Genomic DNA, 22,677 nt, shown 5'->3' with positions numbered 1-22,677 from the left:
CTAATTCTCCATGTGTAAACTATAAAGGAACAGAGAAAGAAACTGGTTAGGGACAAATTGAAAGAAGAAAAAAAGTATTCTCGGGTTAAAAAGTTATTTTGAAGAGCTACTATTCTCTATTGTAAATTAGGAAACAAGAATCATGAAGAGGAAGTTGAAAAGCAGGAAAAAAATGAAACTCAAAACTGGGAAGTAGAAAGGAGAGGATAAAATCCTAAGATTAACCTCCAATTTGATTTATTTAACTACAATTAATAGAAGTCTGAACAAATTTGTTGAATGGTGTTATTTCTCATTCTAGGATATTTTATTGCAACAGAATTATTCTTCCATAGTAGTCATGTCATCTTTTGTTAATATCACTTCCTCTTCTCCGATCTTTTTTCTGACGGGAGTTCCGGGGCTAGAAGTTGCTCATATCTGGATCTCCATCCCTTTCTGCTGTCTCTACATAACTGCCCTCTCTGGAAATCGGATAATCCTATTTACTATCATCACTGAGTCAAGTCTTCATGAACCTATGTACTATTTCCTCTCCATGCTCTCAACCACTGACCTGGGCTTGTGCATTTCCACACTAGTGTCTATGCTGGGCATATTCTGGTTCAACGCAAGACACATCAGCTTCCATGCCTGTGTTGCCCAAACATTCTTCATCCAACTCTTTACTGTCATGGAGTCCTCAGTGCTCCTGGCAATGGCCTTTGATCGCTTCATTGCCATTTGTAACCCACTGAGATATGCTACCATCTTGACTGATTCCAGAATTGTCAAAGTGTGGTTTGCCATCCTTTTCAGAGGCACAGTGATCCTATTGCCGTTGGCCTTGCTTCTTAAACGTCTATCCTTCTGCCAAAGTCATGTGCTCCACCATTCCTACTGTTTCCATCCTGATATTATCCAGCTTTCGTGTTCTGACAACAAGATAAACAGTGTTTTAGGACTTACTGCCCTCATAGTCACTGCTGGAGTGGACTCCATCTTTATTCTTCTCTCCTATATCCTGATTATTAAGACTGTCTTAAGCATTGCTTCCCCAGAGGAGCGGCATAAGGCCTTTAGCACTTGTATCTCCCACATAGGTGCTGTTGCCATTTTTTACATCCCTCTCATTAGTTTGTGCTTTGTCCATAGATTTGGGAAAAGAGCTCCTCCTTACGTGCACACTCTTATTGCCAATGTGTATTTGCTCATTCCACCAGTGATGAATCCCATTATATATAGTGTTAAAACCAAACAGATCCGTAGGGCCATTAAAAAAGTCCTCTTTCCCAAGGGATTGAAGATCTGACCCTAATAATTCTTCATTAAAATACACTCCTTAGTTATCACTAACAAAAGGTGAACACAAGTCACATTTGCTCACCTCTTATGATTGCAGAAGTTAAATCATGGTGTTTAATCAATTATGACTCCCTATATCAATGATTTGAAATCTAAAACAGTTCATTGGGTGGGGGATGCAGTTTGGAAGAAATTTATTCTTTATTTTCAATAGAACTGTTATTAATCTACTCTTTAGACATGACCAATGCAATATCTTATTATAAAAAATGCTATTAAAGTCTTGGAAGCATGCATGAATAAGAAAGGCTAAAATGAACACTTTGTTTATGAGATCAAGCCTTCAAAAGTAGACTTAAAATAACTCATACATTTTTCGTGCTTGGCCTTTGTAAAGTACACATAATAATTATTAAGGATTTTTTAACTTTAAATTATCTTACACATAACTTAATCACCTTTGATTCATTATTTCATTTATTGTCACCTATTGCCAGACACTACACAATATATGAAATACTAGCAGGGACAGACAAGATATTGTCATAATTAGTGAAATACATAGATAAGAAAACAGCCAATCAAAATCTGATTAATATGTGATATATTGGAATATATGGATAAAGACAAAAGGACTAATAATAATATGTAAGAATAAGGATTAATCCAGCCTGGGAAATAATCACAATGTGTCATTTGAAATATAAGGTCAAGAATTGGAGCAATCCACTTGCAGAATGACAGCATAAGGAGCTCTGAGGACATGCTATTCTAGGAAACAACCATAAACAGTAATTTTTTTATATACAAAATATATAAACACACATACATAACTATGATAGATATGTATTTATACAACCAATAATAATGAGATATATCATTTTATATATGCATGTGTATATATATGTATATATATATAGTATAAATATAGTGTGTGTATACACACATATATATATAAAATGATATAGACATAAACATTTAAATTCTTCGGAAATTGCCCTAACGGTATACAGAAAAGAAAATATTTTCTCAAGAAAATATGTTAAGTGACTATAAGAACAGTGAGAGTATGTAGAAGTTGAATTATGGCCAGCTTCTGCCCTCCCTTCCTTCACAGCTTGGTATATTGATAGTTCCACTCCAGGTAGGTATAGCCAAGAACACAGGACTTCCATTCCTTCTTCCTGTTTCCCATCAGTCTTCAATCTAGACCACCAGCATTTCTCATTTAAGCTCCACATCACAGACGCTACACATGGGAATGCAAGTAGGAAGTCAGTGGCTCCCTTCTTCCACTCAGCCCCCACTCCTAGGCCAGAGGCTCTAACTCTAGCAACAACCAGACAATACTGGGGCCCTGTCACATGCCCATTTCTGTCCTAAAGGTCCATGCCAAGAGATAAAAGCTCAAAAAGCTATATTCTATCCTGTCTACTGCACTGCTTATACCTGTACAGAAGGTGCCAAAAATAGCATGCACAGTTTAAGAAAGAAAAAACCTGCATTAAATTGTAATCTCAATATATACCAATAATAAAAGATGAATACAAGTCACATTTGAGCACCCCTTGTGATTGCAGAAGTCAAACATGATTTAAGTATTACAATTTTAATACAACTCTTTTCTTTTTTCATATGTGTATGTATTTTTAGCACCCTCCATATATTAGAAGTTTCACTAATATTAGAGAGCCACAATACAATTAACTAATAGAAAAACCTGTGAAATCCACAAAATACTAAAACTGTTAAATGATTCAGCAAAGTTGTAGAATATAAGATCAATATACAAAAATAAATTATATTTCCATATACTAGCAATGAACAATCCAAAACTGAATATAAGAAAAAACTCCATTTGTAGTAACATCAAAAGTATAAATGTAACCAAAGGGGCACAAGACTTGAACGCTGAAAATATTTTACACTAATATATTGCTAAAAGAAATTAAAGACCTAAATAAAAGGAAAGACATGCCATATTCATGGATTTGAAGATTTAATATTAGGATGGCAACATTCCCTGAATTGGTTTAGAAATGTAACGCAATCCCTATCAAAATTAAGTCTTGTTTCTTTGCATAAATTGGCAAAGTGGTTCTAAAATACATATGGAATTTTAAGGGACGCAAAGTAGTCAAAATAATCTTAAAATATAAAAGAGCAAAGTTGAATGATTCACACTTACTAATTTCAAAATTCACTAAACAGTTCCAGTTACCCAGGCAGTGTAGCACTGGCATAGGAGAAACATACCAATCCATGATCTAAAACTGGGTCAAGAAGCAAACACATTTCCTGATTTTCAGAAAACAAACAAACATGGATATATAAAATGTGAGGGGACAGGGTCATATAATAGAATATTAATTCAGCCATAAAAATGACTAAAGAATTGATATTTGCTACAAAACAATGAGCCTTAAAAGCCATATGTGATCATATTAGACAAATATTGTCTGATTCAATTTACATGAAATTTTCATAATAGGAAAATCTATAGACAAAAAGTAGATTCGTGGTTGCTTAGGGCTGGGAGGGATGGAGATACTATGGTTCAATCCTTCCTCTATAGAGTGTTTTTGTGGGGAGTTTATAAAAATGTTCTGAGATTTATCATGTTACATAATTCTATGCGTATATTAAAAAACATTTACATTTTAAATGGGTGAATTGTGTCTCAATAAACCTATTATAATAGTTTTTACAACTAGTTTTCAAGTTAAAAAAAAAATTAGAGATTAGGTAAGGAAGGTGAAGGGATCACACATGCCCAAACTACTCCCACCTTAGAAAAGGGAGACATGTTTGGAAAAACTTAAATGCATGTGATCAGTTACCTGGAAAATTGGGGAGTCCATGAAAGATATGACAAAAGATGGAATAACACTGATAGACAAAACTGCAGCCCAAGATATGGACAGGAGAATATGTAAGGTTTTTGAATTGAAGAACTCCATTGAAACGCCAAGCCATTTTACAGCTGCCCCAATAATCCCACCCTGGCCCTGTTTGTGCCATCTTTCAGGCTATAGAGAGATATTTTCCCCAAGGTGCAACAATGAATGTGACCAACAAGGTAAGTCTGCACTTTAACTCTCTGGCAATGTACTGAATGAACAGAGAACCGCGACACCCAGAGGAAGAGCTTGTAGGGTGCCCTCCCTTCTTATTATGGGATCTTTCGTCCTCTCCTCTTCCCATTACACAGAGGAAAATAAGTCTGTAGTAAGTAGAAAGAATTCCCACCAAAAAACATGAACAAAATATTGAATATATAGAAGACCACACATTAGAGAATTCCTAAGTACATCATTCTAGGTGGGCTATGAATTGACAGGAAATAGCCACATGTATGGACTCACACATCCACAGATGTGCGTGCATACACTTCAACATTAGATTAAGTAATAGAACTTTGAATTCAGAATATTATTGAAGGTGTTCCCACATCAGAGATACTATGAGCATATCTTAGAGAACCTTGTCTTATTCTCCAGAAACATAAATGTGTGAAGAGGGGAAGGGGACAGCAAGGCCATGGACAACTATCTTTACATGTTAGGGTGTTCGCAGATCAGAGCCTGATTTCTTAACCAGCCATAGCCATTAAGCCAGTGAATACTTTGAGATATTTTTTGTCGTTCAGTAAGAAGTTATAAGCTGAACCTTACAGGAAAAATATGGAAATGTCTGACAGCCTCCTTGGCATGGAGAAAAATTTAGTGTTAGGTAGGCCACACCTAATTATATGGGTTAGTGTGAAAGCAGAGCCAGTGTGTGTACCTCCAGAACCCAAAGTGGTCTCCTGAGAATGGTGCATTTCTGTTGTTGGAACTGCTATCTCCCTTACTGTGGAGATGTCCTAGCATGCCCCACACCACTGGACTACTAAAACTTTCCAGATGTGGCAGGCTCCTGCATCTCTGTAGGTTTTACCAGCTACCTTGGAAGTTCTTTCTATCTTACATAATTAGCACAGTTTCAACATTTCATCAGTATGTAGTGGATTAGTGTAATACCCTGAGAGATCGTCTACTGCTCCAGGTCTCTTTAGACTGATTTGTGGCAGTGGTCTAGAAAGATAACACAGTCTCGAGTCAAGATTATGAATGCATGACGTTGTATATTTTGAGTGAATATGTAGACAGATAGGGGGATAAAAAAGTGACAAATATAAGCTATGATCTCATTATCAGCTACTTGATGAATAGCAAAAAGGGTGGACTGTGATGGCCCAGGACATATTTCCCCTCAAATCCATTTTTTTCCCTTTTCCTCTCTACTCTGCTGAGTACCTCAGGAGAGCAGCACCTTGCAAGCGGTGTGTCTGAGCCTTCCACATCAGCTGGACTCTAGCTGGATTTGGCCTGTGGTAGACACTGCCAGAAAACTCAGGCCACGGCAAGGAGTGAAGAAATTCCTCCCCCCTCCGCTGTGCTTTGTTTGGGCAGCATCTCTGGCAGTGCTACGTTTCTTCCACATTTCCTGCTTTCACGTTCCATCAGGGAATCAGCTCCTGAGCTCCAGTAACAACAAGGCTGTTCCAGCCAAGAGGTTGTAGCCATTTCCTGCAGTCAGGTTACCTCATACCTGCGTGGCTGTCAGGTTCTTCGTCATGTAAATAATAGTACTCTTCTTTGAAAATATTTGCAGTAATTTCCGATTTTCTGCTTAAGAATTTTACTGCCCAACAATTTAACTTCTAGAGAACTTCACTTACACGTGAACTACCTGTGCCTGTAGTACAATTTTAAAGCTTTGGATAAGGATACTTAAGGATGAAATTTTCTTGGGTCATAACAAAAAAAAATGAGAATAAATTAAAACGTCTGTGAAAAGAGCATTAATTTAAAAAATGTGTCATGCGCCTAATGTGAAATGTGACATTCAAGTTTTTAAAACCATATGTGACATAAATGTTAAACACAGCAACATGTATGCTCTCAAAATACAATTTAGTTAATAGAGTAAAAGACAAAGTAAATAGGTACAACGTGTGACTTAAAAATCTCTAAACCATTTTGTGTTCTGTGTGTGCGTGTGCACCTGTGTGTTTCTGGTAAAAACTTTTAAGCCTTCAGGTGAATGGCTCTCACCATTTTCAGAACAGTGTTAACGATGAACACACCACCGAGGCAAGAGAGGGCAACAATGTTGGAGGGTCAGACAAAATTGTTCGGGCTTTCTCGCCCATAGTGCCACTGGAAGTTGCTATGTTTTTCCTAGATAACTGTAACTGTACACAGTGATGTCATGCTTATATAACTGCTGCCTGGCACCATGCCTGTATTGTTCCCCTGAGTCTAAAGGTTTACAGGACCTTCTGCTTGTGCAGACCTCCGTGCTTGCTCACTAGCTGCTGTGAGCTAAATAAAGACATGTCGCACCTCCTCCCAGTGCCTCAGTTTCTCTCTAGTCTGTCCAAATCAGAACGTTTGCAACACAAGTATCAAGAGAAAAAAAAAGGCAATAACATACCTTAGATCAGATTTCCCAAAATAAAGATTCTGAGATGGAGATTTGTATGCAGGAAATTTTTTGAAGTGTACTTCCTGGAATAGCATCTATAGAGTAAGGATGGCCTGCTGGGGCAAAATGGGATGTCCAACTCTCTCACACTCATAACAGAGGTCTCAAGAAGTCCCATGAGGGCTCTAGAGCTTGAATGGTCCCTCAAAAGTTGTCTAAGCAAAGGGGACAAGGCCTTTGTACTCCTGTACGGACAGTCATTAGGGAACTGCACCCAGCTTCTGAGGGTGTGGCAGTTCATTCAGTGGAAACCAATTTCCATAGAGGGACTCAGCTATCAGCAACCAGCACTCTGAAAAACTATGTAAATCATGCCTCAGTCCTGAAAAGAGGATGAAGAAGTATAAATTTTAATATCCTCTTGGCTTATAATATAATACTTCACAAGGAACCATTTCCTAAATTAAATTATTTAGGCCCTTTCTAATTTTTCATGCCATGTGAAAATCTTCCATGTATCTCAGCCTTCTATTAGTAAGTAGCATCTTTACTAGTATTTTTTTCATATCTTATTTTTTCCTTGAATATATCACTTCAAGTAGAATTGCTGAATTAAATAAAATAATAATTTATAATCCCTAATACATACCCCATATTCCATTTTACCTGTCAGGAGAACTTTACCAGTTTGTATCCCCACTAGCTAATCATAAGGATATTCTGCCCACCTACACTCAGCAGTTTTATGAAATCTTTACTTAAATCTTTGCTAATGGAGTAGCTGAATAATGACAGCTCATTGTTTTATTCCATAACTTCTCAATTACTACTGCAACTGAGGAAGTGTGTGCATTTTTTTTTTTATTAGGTTTGTTAAGTATCTTGTACTGAGACAGGCAGTTTACAGAAAAATAAACATTTTTTCAACCATCATAAAAACTTCCTTTTAAATAATAAAATTTTTATATTTGCTATTTATAAATGTTTCGCCAACGGTAAGCAAACATTTTAACAAAAGCTATTAAACAGATCGTATAATAGGTGATCTGCTTGTAAGAAGGGACATTGGCTGTTTCTTATAACGTAACTGATATTGATGCACACACAGTCTGCGTGGAATGTTTTGGGGTGAATTTTCCTCCAAGTCCCTTTCTAGCTGTGCAATGAGAAACATTCTTTCTTACTCCTGGACAAGAAGGTTAGCAAACACTGTGTTTTCTTCTTATGTTAGGAAATATTTTAAGTCATAGAACACATTTTCAATTTAGAAGTTGAAAGCACTCAGCTCAATAAATTAATCAACACTGATATATTCATTCAAAAACAATATTCCTCCCTGCTATCTAAGCTAAAGCTGGCTATTGGCCCTCCCCAGGACATCCAGAGACAGGCTTCATTGGCTTCTGTCTCTCTCACACTTCCATCTCACTAGCTGTTTTATTTTCTGCACTTATAAGGAAGAGAAAAGTAAAAACAATAATAAAATTCTTATTTATCTGATATTGTCTATGATGTTTTCATATTTGCTAGATTTGTTAGATTTAGTGGGGTTTTTTTTTCAGATCTATTTTCTCGCTTTAACTGCTTTTGTGGGTTCATTAAAGATCTGCCAACAAACAGTATTGGCTTCTCCCTCGTGTTTCCATTAATCTGGTGAATGTGAAAAAAGAAGTTCTTAAAAAACAAGGTTCTGATAACAAAGGCTGACAGTTCTTGCAAAGAGACCACTTACCTCTTGCTTAAGATACTGAGCTAGCTCTGCATTAGTGTGTATAAAAGGACATTTGCGATCTCAAGAGCTAAGAAGACTGTTCTATACATCTGTATTAGTAGATTTACTCTGGGCAGGCAGAGTAGTGGGAAAAGAGACAGTCTTGCATTTCAAATTTTTGTCTGTTTTCTTTATGTCTGTAATAACTTTTTCAATTTTTTTGTTGTAAATTGTGTATTCTCCTTCTCACCTGACCTGTTTTCCTTGACAGTCTGACAACTCACTTTGAAATTTAGTATCTATTGTTTTCCTGCCTCAGCCACTACTACGGAAGAAAAATCCAATTGTAACACTGTATGATAGTAATCAATGAAATTGTGCTATTGTATTCATTTATACAGGAAGTGTTCCCTACCACCCCCTATACCTTTCTGAGGTTTTCAGGTAGGAACCATAGCAAACTTATTTTTAGTTTTTATTAAACATATTTTATGTTCTCTAAATATTTAAGTATGATTCTTGATTCCAAACCAGACTATTAGGTCCTAGAGAACTGAAAGGCAAAATTCTAATCTTTGCATTCTACAAGGTAAAGCACGGGTGAATGGTAAACAGATTCTTCCAATGTTATGTTTTTAATGTAACCTAAGCCCCAAAGAGGAATACTGTGCCAGAACTGAAGCCTCCCTCCTCTCACTCTGAAATTCTGGCTGTCTATTCTGTTTGTACCAGAGAAAATATATGAGGCTCTGTACCCAGATCCCTACAGACCAGCCAACCAGGATGTGACAAATCTACCCAATCCCCTCTTTCTTCTTTCAGGCCCTGACTGGGTGTAAAGGAAAATCCTGCATAGCCTTCTATGCCTGTGAATCACATAGGTGGAGCTTTTCCTGGAGTCTTACATGTGGCTGAAGCAAGCCTCGTGGTGCTAAGACCTAAATCCAAAGGCCCAAGAGAAAAACTTATTTTATGCCTTAGGTGGCAAAGGACCAATCAGCACCTATCTCATGCATCAGGTGGACTTTGAGTAGACTGAGTAGAATCCAGTAGCTATTATTTCTGCTCATTGAAGAGATATATATCAGCCACAAAAACAGCATGAAACAAAATTCATTCATATAACTTAAAGTGAGAGTGTTAAGTCTACAGCCATACCACCCTGAATGCGCTTGATCTTGTCTGATCTCGGAAGCTAACCAGGGTCGGGCCTGGTTAGTACTTGGATGTGAGAGTGTTATTAAATAATTAATTACATAATAAAAACCAGAATAAGGAAACAAACAAAGTATCCTGAGATACCTGGAGACCAGTAATGGTGAGAAACCATTACTGGCCCAGGACCCAAAGTGAAAGAAGAAACATCATCAAAGCAAGATCATTCCTCCAACCCTACATCCTCCAGCTAGTGTCTTCTGTTTTGTGACTCCAACCTGAAGTCAGCTCACAGGAGAACCTGTGTGATATGGTCCATTTGGGTCAACACCCTGGAGCAGGCATCCTCAAACTACAGCCTGTGGGCCACATGCGGCCCGCCAAGGACATTTATGTGGCCCGTGGGGTGTTTTTGCCACCACTGCCTGTCCTGCTTATCAGCTGACTCGTCCCAGAGCCTGTAGTCCAGCCCTCCAAGGGTCTGACAGACAGTGAACTGGCCCCCTGTTTAAAAAGTTTGAGGACCCCTAAGCCTGGAGCATCAAACAAGGTGCAGAGGATGGACAATGCAATTGGACATGGGAGGATGCTAAAGACAAGTTTCTAGTCACCCAAGGATAGTTATGCCTCAAGAAGACAGTAGTAAACAGAAACAAGAAAAATTGTCAAAGATGATAAATAAGCCACCAAGAGCCTCTGAGCAGCCAGCAAGCTCCAAAACGAAAGTTGACTCAGACACAACCTGGAACTTTATTTCTGACCATTGCACAGGAGGCCTGAATTGTCTAGGTGAATAAGAGATTTGTTAGAAAGGAGAGAGAACCCTCTAAAAAGCCCAAAAAGTGTCAACTGACAGTCTTCTAAAAGATTGTATGTAAAGATACTTGGTGAACTTGCAAGCACTTGGCTGGCTATAGTTAACAGTTACTGCTGTTATTATCTACAGTCTAGGCTGGAATACCAACTAAAACCCCATCATAGCCATACTGAGCTTATTTGTGTCACAAGTACATTACCCATTTGTGCTGGCTATTGGTTATGTCAGCTTCAAACCCACCATTGTACAGACTCTGCTTATGATAAAAAGGACTCAACTCATCATTCATGATCATCATTTGGCAGCTGGTTTCCAGCTGTGTACTGTCAATTGGGGGATGCTGCAAGGAGACTGGAGGCTGCCGGCAAGACTGCACCTTCTCATTAGAGCTCCAAGTGTCAGCTCTGAGAGGAACCTCTACCAAGAGTCTAGTTTTAATAAGCTAAAACTCTTCTCTTTGTTCTCCAAACCATACAGGTAGAAGAAGCTTCCTACAGTTATTATTTCTATATTATTTGTGTGTTCTCTCGTTGCCTTTTGATTGCTTCACTACCTGTTACCCAGTTCTTTGTATTAAATTCTCCCTGTAGTAATATAAAGTGTGATTTCTATTTTCCAACCTAGAACCTACTGGTATATCTACATCAACTTTCCTTGAGGAAGAGATCCAAATATGGCATTATAAATCCCACCAGAATTAAATATGTAGTGTCTATAATATATTCTTATTAATCTTGAGATTTCAAAGAAAAATTATTTGGAGATGATATTTTCCAAACAGAAGAATGCATTTCTCATGCAGGAAGCATGACATTAGTACTTTTGAAAAAACTACGCAGATTGAAATTGAATTAAGAAGAGTTATTTTTCACACAATGTTTACTGTGTTTCCCCAAAAATAAGATACTGTTTTGTATTTATTTTTTCTCAAGAAGACACACCAGGGCTTATTTTCAGGGGATCTTTTTTTTTTTTTTTTTTGCAGTTATTGGCCAGGGCTGGGTTTGAACCCGCCACCTCTGGCATATAGGGCCCGCACCCTACTCCTTTGAGCCACAGGCACCACCCAGGATGTCTTATTTTTATTAAGTATAATACAACAATCTACATTTATTCAAATACAATTAAGTCATCTTCTTCTGGAACCTGACAGAGGGAGCTGACCTTGTTGGTGGAGCTGGTGCTAGTGATGCGTGAACTCCTTTCCCGTAGCCGTTCACACGTGCGCAATAGGATGCCTGTGACAGTGGCTACTATATGCGCACATGTGCACCCGTGCAAGTGCTAACAGCTTGGAGAAAGGAGCTGTGGTAGATAAAAGGTATTATAGTCTTCCTTACTGCTCCATGCCAAAATGCATGACCATGCCCATCACTAGGTCTTATTATCAGGGTAGGGCTAATATTTAACAAATGCATAGAAATCCTGCTAGGGCTTATTTGGGGGGTAGGTCTTATTTTGGGGGAAACACGGTATGCTAAAAATTTTCCCTAAAGGGCTGAAAGTATGAATATTTGAACAAATACTGTTAGTTTATGAACAGGGCAATAAAATGTGCTTGATCATATTAGCTATTAAATGAAGAGATCAGGGAGACCAGAGACAAAGAATAGTAAGAGTATTTGTAAGAATTAAGTAACCCTGGGCACTACCAGTTGTCTGTAGCAGGTTTAGCTGCTAAGATTCAGTTATTTGAAATTGTTAATTCATTCTTTATTTCCATTTGTGAGCAAGTAAAGCAATTCACTTCTGTAAAGAAATTAGATCAATAAGCAGACACCTTTTCTTTTTCCATTAACAAGAAATAATTCCACATTAATAAACCAAGCTGGGTCATTGGTTGTTTCTGGGTCATAGAAAAATCCTTCATCTTAAAAGTAGAAGTGTTCTTATTATCACCGTGATTGTCTGAGAAAAATAGTGATACCCTTGTGCAGCACCAGCTCATAGTATTCCATAGTCTTCTTGTATAGAACTAAAGTCATCCTCTGGGAAAATTTAAACACAATCACAGTCTAAACATTTAAACCTCTCTGAATGACACTTTACTCATCTATACAATGACAAAGACTAGAAATAATTGAAAAGACCATCTACTTCTTTGTCATGCTACAATGAAGAACTTGTAACATAGTCTTGCGAATCTGTTTGGTCTTCACACTGTAGATAATGGGGTTCATTACAGGAGGGATCAGCAGGTAGGCATTGGCAATCAGGGTGTGTACATAGGCTGGGGCCTGTTTCCCAAATCTGTGAACAAAGGACAGACTGATCAAAGGAATGTAGAAGACAGCAACAGCCCCAATATGGGAGATGCATGTGCTAAAGGCTTTCTTCCTCTCTTCTGGGGATGCGATGCAGAGGACGGTCTTAATGATCAACACATAAGAAAGGACGATAAAGACGGAGTCCACCCCAGCAGTGGTGATCAGAGCAGTCAGCCCCACTGCACTGTTGATCCTGGTGTCCGTGCACGAGAGCTTCATCACATCAGGGTGGAAGCAGTAGGAGTGGTGCAGCACGTGGCTACGGCAGTAGGACAGTCTCTTAAGAAGCATCACCATAGGAAACAGGGTTACTGTCCCCCTGGTGATGATTGCTGCTCCAATCTGTGCTATCTTAAGGTCAGTTAAAATAGAAGCATATCTAAGAGGATTAGAAATAGCCACAAAACGATCAAAAGCCATGGCCAACAGCACTGAGGATTCCATGACAGTGAAAAGCTGAATAAAAAACATCTGAGACAAGCAGGCATTAAAGCCGATCTCCCTGGCATTGAACCAGAATATACCCAGCATGGTGGCCAGAGTGGATATGGACAGGCCAAGGTCAGTGGTGGACAGCATGGAGAGGAAATAGTACATGGGCTCGTGGAGGCTGGGCTGAGTAATTATGATGAAAAGAATCAGGCCGTTTCCTGAGAGAGCAGTTACATAGAGGAGGCAGAAGGGAATGGAGATCCAGGTGTGGAAGGCTTCTAGCCCAGGAACACCAGTTAGGAGGAAAATGATGGAAGATGCTGTGGTATTCTGCAAAGTTGACATTTTGAACTCAAACTGCAGAATCTTTAAGCTGAGGACCCGGCAATGATAAACTGTATTTATTTATTTATTATGCATTCAACCTGAAATTATTTCACTAGGTAAATATTTATGAAGGATAACATCTTTACTATATAGAGAGCTCATGAAGATTGGTTTCCAAAAAAAAAGAAAGAATGACTAAAGACCACATTAAATAAGGAAGGAGAAAGCAGGAAAAACACAATTACCTGAAGACACAGAATTGGTACAAAACAAAGGGACCAACCTTTCATCTTATTTAAGTTTACATGTCTGATAAGTGGTGAAGATGGACTTTTAGCCCATAACTTCACAACTTCAAGTGGTGGGTAGTCAGTAAATATATGTTGAAATGCATCCAAAAGGTTGTGTAAAATTTTAGAAAAATAGTAAACAGTATATACACTTATTCCAATACAGTTATTAAATGGCTTTAGTTCCCAGGGGCCCATCCAAAATATCCTCTGTTCATCTCCTAGGTACTCTTAGAATCATAATCAGATCTATATCTCCAATAAATAACTAGCATTTGTTGATTCCCCTACTGACTGCTGGCAGTTGTAATAATAACCTGGATAAGTCAACTCTCAATATCAAAACTTGAACTATACCAAAGTAAATTTCATCCCACATAATAAGTATGGAAAATTAAGACAATTGTACATAAACATAATTATTTGAATATAGAGGATTTCTAATATGTAGTCTGGATACTTTGATGGTATGAATTTTTGTCTTATACCTCAAGCCAATTGTATTACAACTGCATGTTCTAAATTTTGGTTATGTTAAAATTCTCTGGCTTTTATCAGCTGGGTAATGAGTGACTAATCTATATGTGCCTCCATTTCCTCATCTCTAAAATAACAATGATGTGCATACCTTGTAGGGTACTTCTAAGGATTAAACTAGTTAATGTATGTGAAAATATCAGCAGAATAGCTCACTAATAAAAGCTCATCAAAAATTAGCTAATAGCACTCAAAGAGAAAAATTAAAATTAAAAAATTATAAAAAGAAGCTGTATATATTAGAAATGTGTGGTGGCTGTGTCAAAGGATTTTTTTAGTGAGTAAAGAACTCTCATGCAGAAGTTGATAGGTAAAAATCATCATGAAAGATTCTAAGCATATCCAAAGACAATGGAGTATCATATAATTTAGAAATGCCACTAAAGTATGAGATACAAGGTATGAAAAGGTAGTTTTGAAGAGGTAACAGGGATCAAGTATGAAATTATTTGCTACTTTTGAAAGAGTGAGGAATTTATACCATTGCCACAATCTTTATAAATATGCTGATTTCTTCCTCAACCTAAACATAATTTAAAGACAAAAAACCTCCTTCTGACCCTGCCTCCCTATTACATGTATGTCTTTTTGTTTACCAACAACTCTCCCCATTTCCTTCTTTAATGGTTCATAACTATAGTTCATTCAGGTTTCTGCTTTGTCCTGAAACATATGCTGTGGCTGCATAAAAAAAAATTAATAAAATTCAGTCACTTAGAACAAAATGCACTTATCATTCACAATTCTGTAATTCAGATGTCTGAGCACAGCAAAATGAGGTCCTCTGTTCAGGATCTCACAAGGTTGAAATTGAAGTTTCAGCCAAGACCGTGGGCTCATCTGGAGCTAAGAGTCCTCTTCCAAGCTTGTTCAGATTATTGGCAGAATTGAGTTCCTTAGCTGGAGGGCAGAGGTCTCTGATTTCTCACTGGCTGGGGGGTGAGGCCCACTCTTAGCTCCTAAAGGCTATATGGTCCTCTCACATCATGTTATCTTACTTCTTCAAACCTAGCAGAAGAATCTCCCTACTGCTCTTTGTCTCTTTTGAAGGCTCATGGGATGGGGTTGGGCCCACCCAGGATCATCTTTCTCTTGATCAACTCAAAGTCAGGTAATCAGGGACCTTATTTAAAGCTGTAAAACTCTTTGCCAGGTAAAGTAACATAATCATGGGGGGGGGGTAATCCCATCACATTCACAGGCCCCACTCACACTCAAGGAATGGGTTTTTTTAATGAGACGAGTACACTACCATGGGTAGTAATCTTTAGAGCCCTTTGTGAATTCTGCCTACCCCAACTGTTCAGGCTATTTAAGCTTTAAACCTTTATAGGCTCAACTTCTCAAATGTTCCTTGATTATTCATCCTTATCTTCCAATTTCATCAGTGACCATCTTCCTTATACCCAGGACCCTTTTGACATAATCAGCCTGGATTTTCCCCTACTTCACCAAATTACTAAATTAAATCAACTACTTCAAACCAATGTGCTCACTTAATTCATGTAGTTACCTCTTCTTTGAATAAGGCTAAATTCTTTAGACGTATTATTTATTTATTTATTTATTTGAGACAGAGCCTCAAGCTGTCCCCCTGGGTAGAGTGCCGTGGCATTACAGCTCACAGCAACCTCCAACTCCTGGGCTCAAGCGATTCTCTTGCCTCTGCCTCCCAAGTAGCTGGGACCACAGGCGCCCGCCACAACGCCCGGCTATTTTTTGGTTGCAACCGTCATTGTTGTTTGGCGGGTCCGGGCTGGGGATTCGAACCAGCCACCTTAGGTGTACGTGGCTGGCGCCTTAGCCGGTTGAGCTATAGGCACCGAGCCATAGACGTATTATTTAATCAACTGAACCATTTAGAAGTTATGAATTTATTTATTTCAGGAAGCAGTCACTGGCATCACCTCCTGTGAGTCAGTAGAAATTACTTCTTCATCTACAGTTATATCCTCTTCTATTTTCGTATATCTAGAATAGTAGTTGTTCCACTATATAATCATGAATTATTTAATAAAATAATTTGTTTAATATTCCTCTTTAACTAAATTAAGCCACTATAATATTCATTATATTCCTAATACCTAGAACTCTGTTCTGAACAGCTTGAGTATACAATATATACTTGTTGACATAAATTCAATCTGAGAGCTGTTAACTGATCAAGGATTCCGAACATGTCTCGGAACCTCAGCAATTTCTAGTTTTGTTTAAATTGTGCTATGTTTCCTGAAATTACACATGTGACTACTGGAGGAATCTCACTAAACTCATCCACATTCACACAAACTGAGTAATATTTTTTTTAATTGAAGACTCTACCCTGGTACTGGAAGATTAATTTTTAGATCCCTTCCATTTGTTGCCAGTAATTCTTTCCTTCTTATATGGAAGAAATTCTTAATTCGTTCCTTCTTCCAGTCCCACTATGGGAGCATGCTATAAATTCTATGCCAAACTATCTTATAATGTCTCTCTTTTCTAATTTCAAAGTCAGTTATGTGTTTATAGTGTTGGGTAAACCTAGGTTCTGTATTGTCTCTGCCACCAACTATCTAGAGTGCTCCAAATAAGCACTGTACCTCACCTTTCACTATATGATGAAATTGGTAGCTCACTAATGGTGTTAATTTGCAATAATTAAATAATAGAGCATTATAAAACATCTAAAATGCAGACTAGAACATGGAATGGGGAGGCCTTTCTTATTAGTAAATAAGGAGAAGGATGATGGTGGCAGGGGGATGGTGGTTGTAGTTGCAACTGGTTTTAGGTGGCAGTTCTGAAATATGTGACACAACCAGAAAACTCCCAATTGCATGGGCATGTTAACAACCTGCTCTAAGCATCAAGACGGATGGCTCATAGACCAGTTAAACTTCTTCGATTAGAATAAAATGTCCCCAGAAAATACAGATTTTAGGAAAGAGATTTCCTCAATTTTTCTTATGGAAAAAAAAGCTCTCATGAGAGTTTTTTGCAATTAATAAAATCATTCTCATCCCTAAAGGTAAACAGTGTGTGTAAAGCCTAATGTTTCCCTTGAATGCAGCCCTTTAACTTACAAGTATAGAGATATGTCCTTCCTTGCCTGTTCTCCAGGAAGGGCTGGGGAGCTGTGGAGGTGTCTACTCAGGCACAGGTGGTCTATATGATGAGCCATGTCTCAGGCTGCTTGAGTGTCTGAAGGAGACAGCTCCTGGGGGAGATTTGTGAGTCCCTCAGCGTATGAAGCTCCCCAGGGCTCATTCCACTTCACAGCTTCCTTATACTTTCACTGTATTACACTTAACTTCATACTTTCCATTTGGAGACTGAGGGTATAGTTTTTTAGTCTTATGCCCTGATAACATTTTGTTAAAAGTAAATTTGTGAGTAAAATTACCCATCCTCCCTGAAAAACACAAGCTCGCCCCTCATCCTCACACTACTTCTTCACAAAATTGATGAATTTATCTTCTTTTGTCATCAATTGAGTGAGTTTTGTACATTTTTAAGAAACCCCTCTGTTCTGCTCTCCTCAATAAAAAAAAAAAACTATTTATTCTTTCATAAAACACTGTATCTATCATAGTCCAAGAGTTTGTACTGGTAGTCCAGAAAATAGAACAGATTCTCTTCTCTCCAGGGCTCACAACCCAACAAGGAAAGAGACATAAAATTCATTGATGGCAATAGGGAGTATCTATGATGGCAGCACAGAAGAGCATGTATTTACATTTATCCTGCAGGAAAGTCCAGGTCCAGGTCTACCAGGAGACAAGGGAGCACAGGACACAGGAAGGACAGGAGATGACTAACAACACATTCAGCCAGGACGAAGGGGGAGTGAGGAGCTAGAGGTGAAGCCAAGCAGGAAGGCAGGATTAATGTTATGGAAAATCTTTTAGGCATTCTAAGGCACTTGAATCATTTTCAAGCATAAAAATTTCTCAGCGTACAATGCAATATTTCCTCTTTTCTAAGAAAATTCATTTCCACAGCTCCATGTGAGGAAGCTGAAGAAGTCAAGCACCTTATTTAAGGATTTCTCATATATTGTAATTGCTACAATTGATATCAATATCAACCTGAATGGCATAAAAATCCCTCTAAGCCAGAATACATCAGTTATACAGAAATATCAATAAATACCCTTCTCAAACAGAACCTCAGTGAGTTCATACAGTTTGGCAGAACATTCTATTACCTATTTTTCTGAATTCTACTTGAGATGATCCAGACTATTATTTTTAGAATTATTCATATAGTCTTAAATAAGCATTGCCTCAGGTCTGTAAATAAAAGCAAAATGTGTAAGTCTCTGTATTGAATAATGTTGAATTCAAAGCATAACCCAGATAGTAGGAAAAGTGAAAAGTATAACATGTAAGATTAAAATAGAAATAATTTTACTTAGAAAATTATATGTAAGTAGTATTACTTTATAAAGAAAGGAAAAAATATACTTTAAAATGGATTTTATTGATGCACATATAACCATACTATGCAAAGTTATCTGTAATTGATGAATAATCATCTCATTGCAGGATGAGTGAAAATTGTTGCTTTCACAAGAACATTCTCTAGTACATTTATTTTAAAACACTCCCCAAAATATGGTTGCCCATCTTCAGAATTCTTCTTTTTCCAAGACTTTTCCTGAGAATTCATGAATTTAAATTATTTATATTTGCAATTTTATTGTATACAAGTGAATGCTATTATATCTTTTCCACTAAACAGTACATTTCTAAGTATTTTTCTTAACTGGCTAAGTATTTCCTGGGTTGATTATTTTCCCATTAGTTCGAGCCCTTCCTGAGAAAAAGAGAGACCACCATCTATAACTTCCTTTGCATATGACTTAATGTTCTGTACACAATAGGTTATTCAGAAGAAATAACTAGTTTAAAATATTGTGCCAATTTATATATGATGAATCAGACTGTAAACCCCTCAGGGAAAGAGTCTTCACTATCACTGGACATGGTTTTACCCCTAGTATCTCCCATCTGTTTGTGAAAATGAAAATCCTCAAAGTATATAAGAATATATGTAAAGTTGTATAGAAATAAATTTAATTCAATAAGCATATGTTAAGTAACTATTATTAATAAAGTGCTTTACTTAGGACTGGTCAAGATATATCAGTCCCTAAAGTATAATACCTGTTTTCAAAGAGTTTCAGGCCAGTAGGGGAAGAGAGACCTGATTACCTAAGTACATGTACAGAGATTTATTAATGGCACCTAAAAAATAAAGAAAAAAAAAAACAGGTAGAAAAAGAAAGGGGATGGATATTTCAGTCAGAGAGAGCAAACTATGGGAAGACTGAGAGGCAAGACATTCGTGGTGTTTTTCAGAAATAGATATTATCCCCAGAAGTGGAAAGACCCCAAAAGAGTGTTACTCCAGTATGTATGATAAACTATAGATTTCTGATTAAAATGCTAATCAGTAGGTTTCAGCTCAAGAATTTCTGATTAAGTAATTCTTTAGTGTAGTTCAGGAACCTGCACTTTAGAAAAGACTATCAAGTGTTCTGACGCCGTGGTGCTGGACCACATTGAGAATAGAGAGGGCTGCAAATGGAAAGTGGATGGATGTCATACTGTGAGCATGTCCAGTGGGCTGTGTGAAATCAGATTTGTGAAGATCCATGAGAAGAGAGATCCTATGAAAGATGAAGGGCATAAAAGAGGTGTGTTTGGTTTGAGGAAGTATCAAATTGAAATCGAATTAAAATATTACTTTAAAAATATTTTTAAATTCCTTATAAGAATTTATAAAATATGTATAAAAGAATAAAGAAACCATAAATAAACCAATATCCAACTATTGAAAGATAAGTACTTTACCCTTTGAGATGTGTCTAGACATACCTTTTTTATATGTTTATGTGCCTGTGTATATAGTCACATGAAATATGTATACAAATGGTGATAAGTAATCTGTGCATATTAATCTATCTTTTATCTTAACAATATATCATTTATATCTGCATCAGTATTTAACTATTACACTGTATTTGTAATTAACAAATATTCTAAAGTAACTGTTCAAGCACTTTCCATATTTTCACTGTGATAAATAATGATGTGTTGAACATCACAATAAATCTTCACATTCATGCCCATTTTTTCTTTTGGACCCATAATCAGAAGACAAATAACTAGGTATTATAGAATTAAAATATTAATGCCTTTAACAAAGTGACCTCAAGGACTCTTAAGAATTAAGAAGCACTCTTTTCATTCACAATAGCTTCCTGTTTATTGTGCTTATGCATATTCTTCACACATGAATAATTCAGTCTAGGGAATAACAATGAATGCCAATAAACCCTAAGATGATTGAAACCTAGACATTTCCTATATTATATGAGACATACCTTGGATAGCTATATACCCTAGAGGTGGTGAGACTTCCTAGACCCCCAAAGTATGGCTTTACTTGTCCATTCTTGCATACATATATTAACCATGGTCCTATACCGTGCCAAGTTCATTATTCATGATAGGGTCAGATGTACATAAGACATAGTCTCTGCCCTCACAGAAACTAGTCTATATAAATAGTAAGTTAGAAGATCATCAAAATAGAGAGATGTACAAACAAGCTTTTTCAAAGAATAGGAGTAACTCATAGCACTGAATGATTGAACATGGGTCAGGGAAGATTTTGAAAGAAGTATACTGAAACTTTCTTAAATTAGCTTAGAAAGAAAAATTCTGTGCACAGCCTTGCGAATTTGCTTGGTCTTCACACTGTAGATTATGGGATTCATTACAGGAGGGATTAACAGATAAACATTGGCAATGAGTGTGTGCACAAGGGGAGGTGCATGCTTCCCAAATCTGTGCACCAGTGACAAGCTGATCATGGGGATGTAGAAGATGGCAACAGCACTGATGTGGGAGACACAGGTACCAAAAGCCTTTTTCCGCTCCTCTGGGGAGGCGATACTGAGCACAGAGCGAATAATCAGAATGTAAGAGAGGAGGATCAAGATGGAGTCCAAGCCAGCAGTAGAGATGACAATTGCCAAGCCAAACGCGCTATTGATCCTGGTATCTGAGCACGAAAGTTTCATCACATCAGGGTGGAAGCAATAGGAGTGGTGGAGCACATGGCTATGGCAAAAGGACAGACGCTTGAGAAGCAGAAGTAAGGGCACTAGAGCCATTGTGCCCCTAATAACGATTGCAAAGCCCACTTTTATGATCCGTGAGTTGGTTAAGATTGTGGCATATCTCAGTGGGTTACAGATGGCAATGAAGCGGTCAAAGGCCATCGCCAGGAGTACTGAGGACTCCATGAATGTGAAGCCATGGATGAAAAACATTTGGCCAATGCAGGCATCAAAGCTGATTTCTCTAACATTCAACCAGAAAATGCCCAGCATAGTGACCAATGTAGAGAGACACAGACCTAGGTCTGTGAAGGATAACATGGAGAGGAAATAGTACATGGGTTCGTGGAGGCTAGACTCAGTGATGATGACAAAGAGGATCATGCCATTCCCAGAGATAGCAATGGCATAGAGACAACAGAATGGGATGGAGATCCAGGCATGAGAGATTTCAAGGCCAGGGATGCCAGTAAGGAAGAAGATTGCTGGGTCGAAAATGCTCTGGTTGAAGGATGGCGTGATGAGTGAGGGGAGCATATTTCCTTAGGGAAAGAACCATGTCCTGCAATAATAGGGAAAAAAAAATACTTTTACTCTCTCTACAGATCATACAATTTAGGATTACTAGAGAATCATGTCCTATTCTTTAATGGAATTGCATAGTCAACTACTGTTTTCTTAGGTTTGATCTTGGGGGATCTAGGGGGAGAGACAGAGAACTAAATTGTGTGAAGGAAACTCAGTATTAGCAAGATTTCCATTAATCCTACTTCTAGGTTTCAGCATATTTATATGCACATATATAAAATAGAAAGTTAGATTCAATAGTGGAAAAATTTTCTAGTTCTATGACTCTATGCACATGGGCAGACAGGGTATTTCTGGGCAATCATAAGCAACACAACAGCCAATTCACCCTGCTTTTCTTCACTTCTCAGTTTCTGAAGCAAAATTTCTGAGTCTCACTAAAAAATAGAAGAATAATATTAAACACTTTCTAGTAAAATATTTTTGACTGAATACTCAACAGCTGTTAATAAAAATAAAAACTCAGAAGTAACCAATTAAATCTATACCAGGTCTACAAGTGGTAGTTGAGAATCTGATTATGTTTAAGGGAAATTCCACCTGGGAAAAGAAAGATGGTTGAAATGTAACCTCACCAAGAACAAAGGAAATCATTGGAAGCTCACAGATAACAATTGCAGCAGAGTTATCTAAGTAAGCTTCTTTATTTTCCATTTTTGCAAAAAGATACTGAGAATGGATTG

The 22,677-nt window shown here is 37.6% G+C and overlaps 3 protein-coding genes across 3 annotated transcripts; 1 reads left to right on the top strand and 2 right to left on the bottom strand.

The window, feature by feature from the left end:
• The first annotated feature begins 340 nt into the window (after positions 1-340).
• Positions 341-1,291, top strand: LOC100959481 (olfactory receptor 51F2-like). Its single transcript, XM_003781387.1, has one exon. It carries the CDS (start codon positions 341-343, stop codon positions 1,289-1,291), a length of 951 nt encoding a protein of 316 aa, XP_003781435.1.
• An 11,241-nt stretch (positions 1,292-12,532) lies between these two features.
• Positions 12,533-13,483, bottom strand: LOC100959161 (olfactory receptor 51F2-like). The gene has a single exon (XM_012802635.1). It carries the CDS (start codon positions 13,481-13,483, stop codon positions 12,533-12,535), a length of 951 nt encoding a protein of 316 aa, XP_012658089.1.
• A 7,497-nt stretch (positions 13,484-20,980) lies between these two features.
• On the bottom strand, positions 20,981-21,943 carry LOC100958851 (olfactory receptor 51F2-like). Its single transcript, XM_003781386.1, has one exon. It carries the CDS (start codon positions 21,941-21,943, stop codon positions 20,981-20,983), a length of 963 nt encoding a protein of 320 aa, XP_003781434.1.
• Positions 21,944-22,677: the final 734 nt, after the last annotated feature.

This window comes from Otolemur garnettii, unplaced genomic scaffold, assembly GCF_000181295.1.
Source record: "Otolemur garnettii isolate 467f Iridium unplaced genomic scaffold, OtoGar3 scaffold00001, whole genome shotgun sequence".
Lineage (NCBI taxonomy): Eukaryota > Metazoa > Chordata > Mammalia > Primates > Galagidae > Otolemur > Otolemur garnettii.
This window is presented reverse-complemented; position numbering and strand designations above follow the sequence as displayed.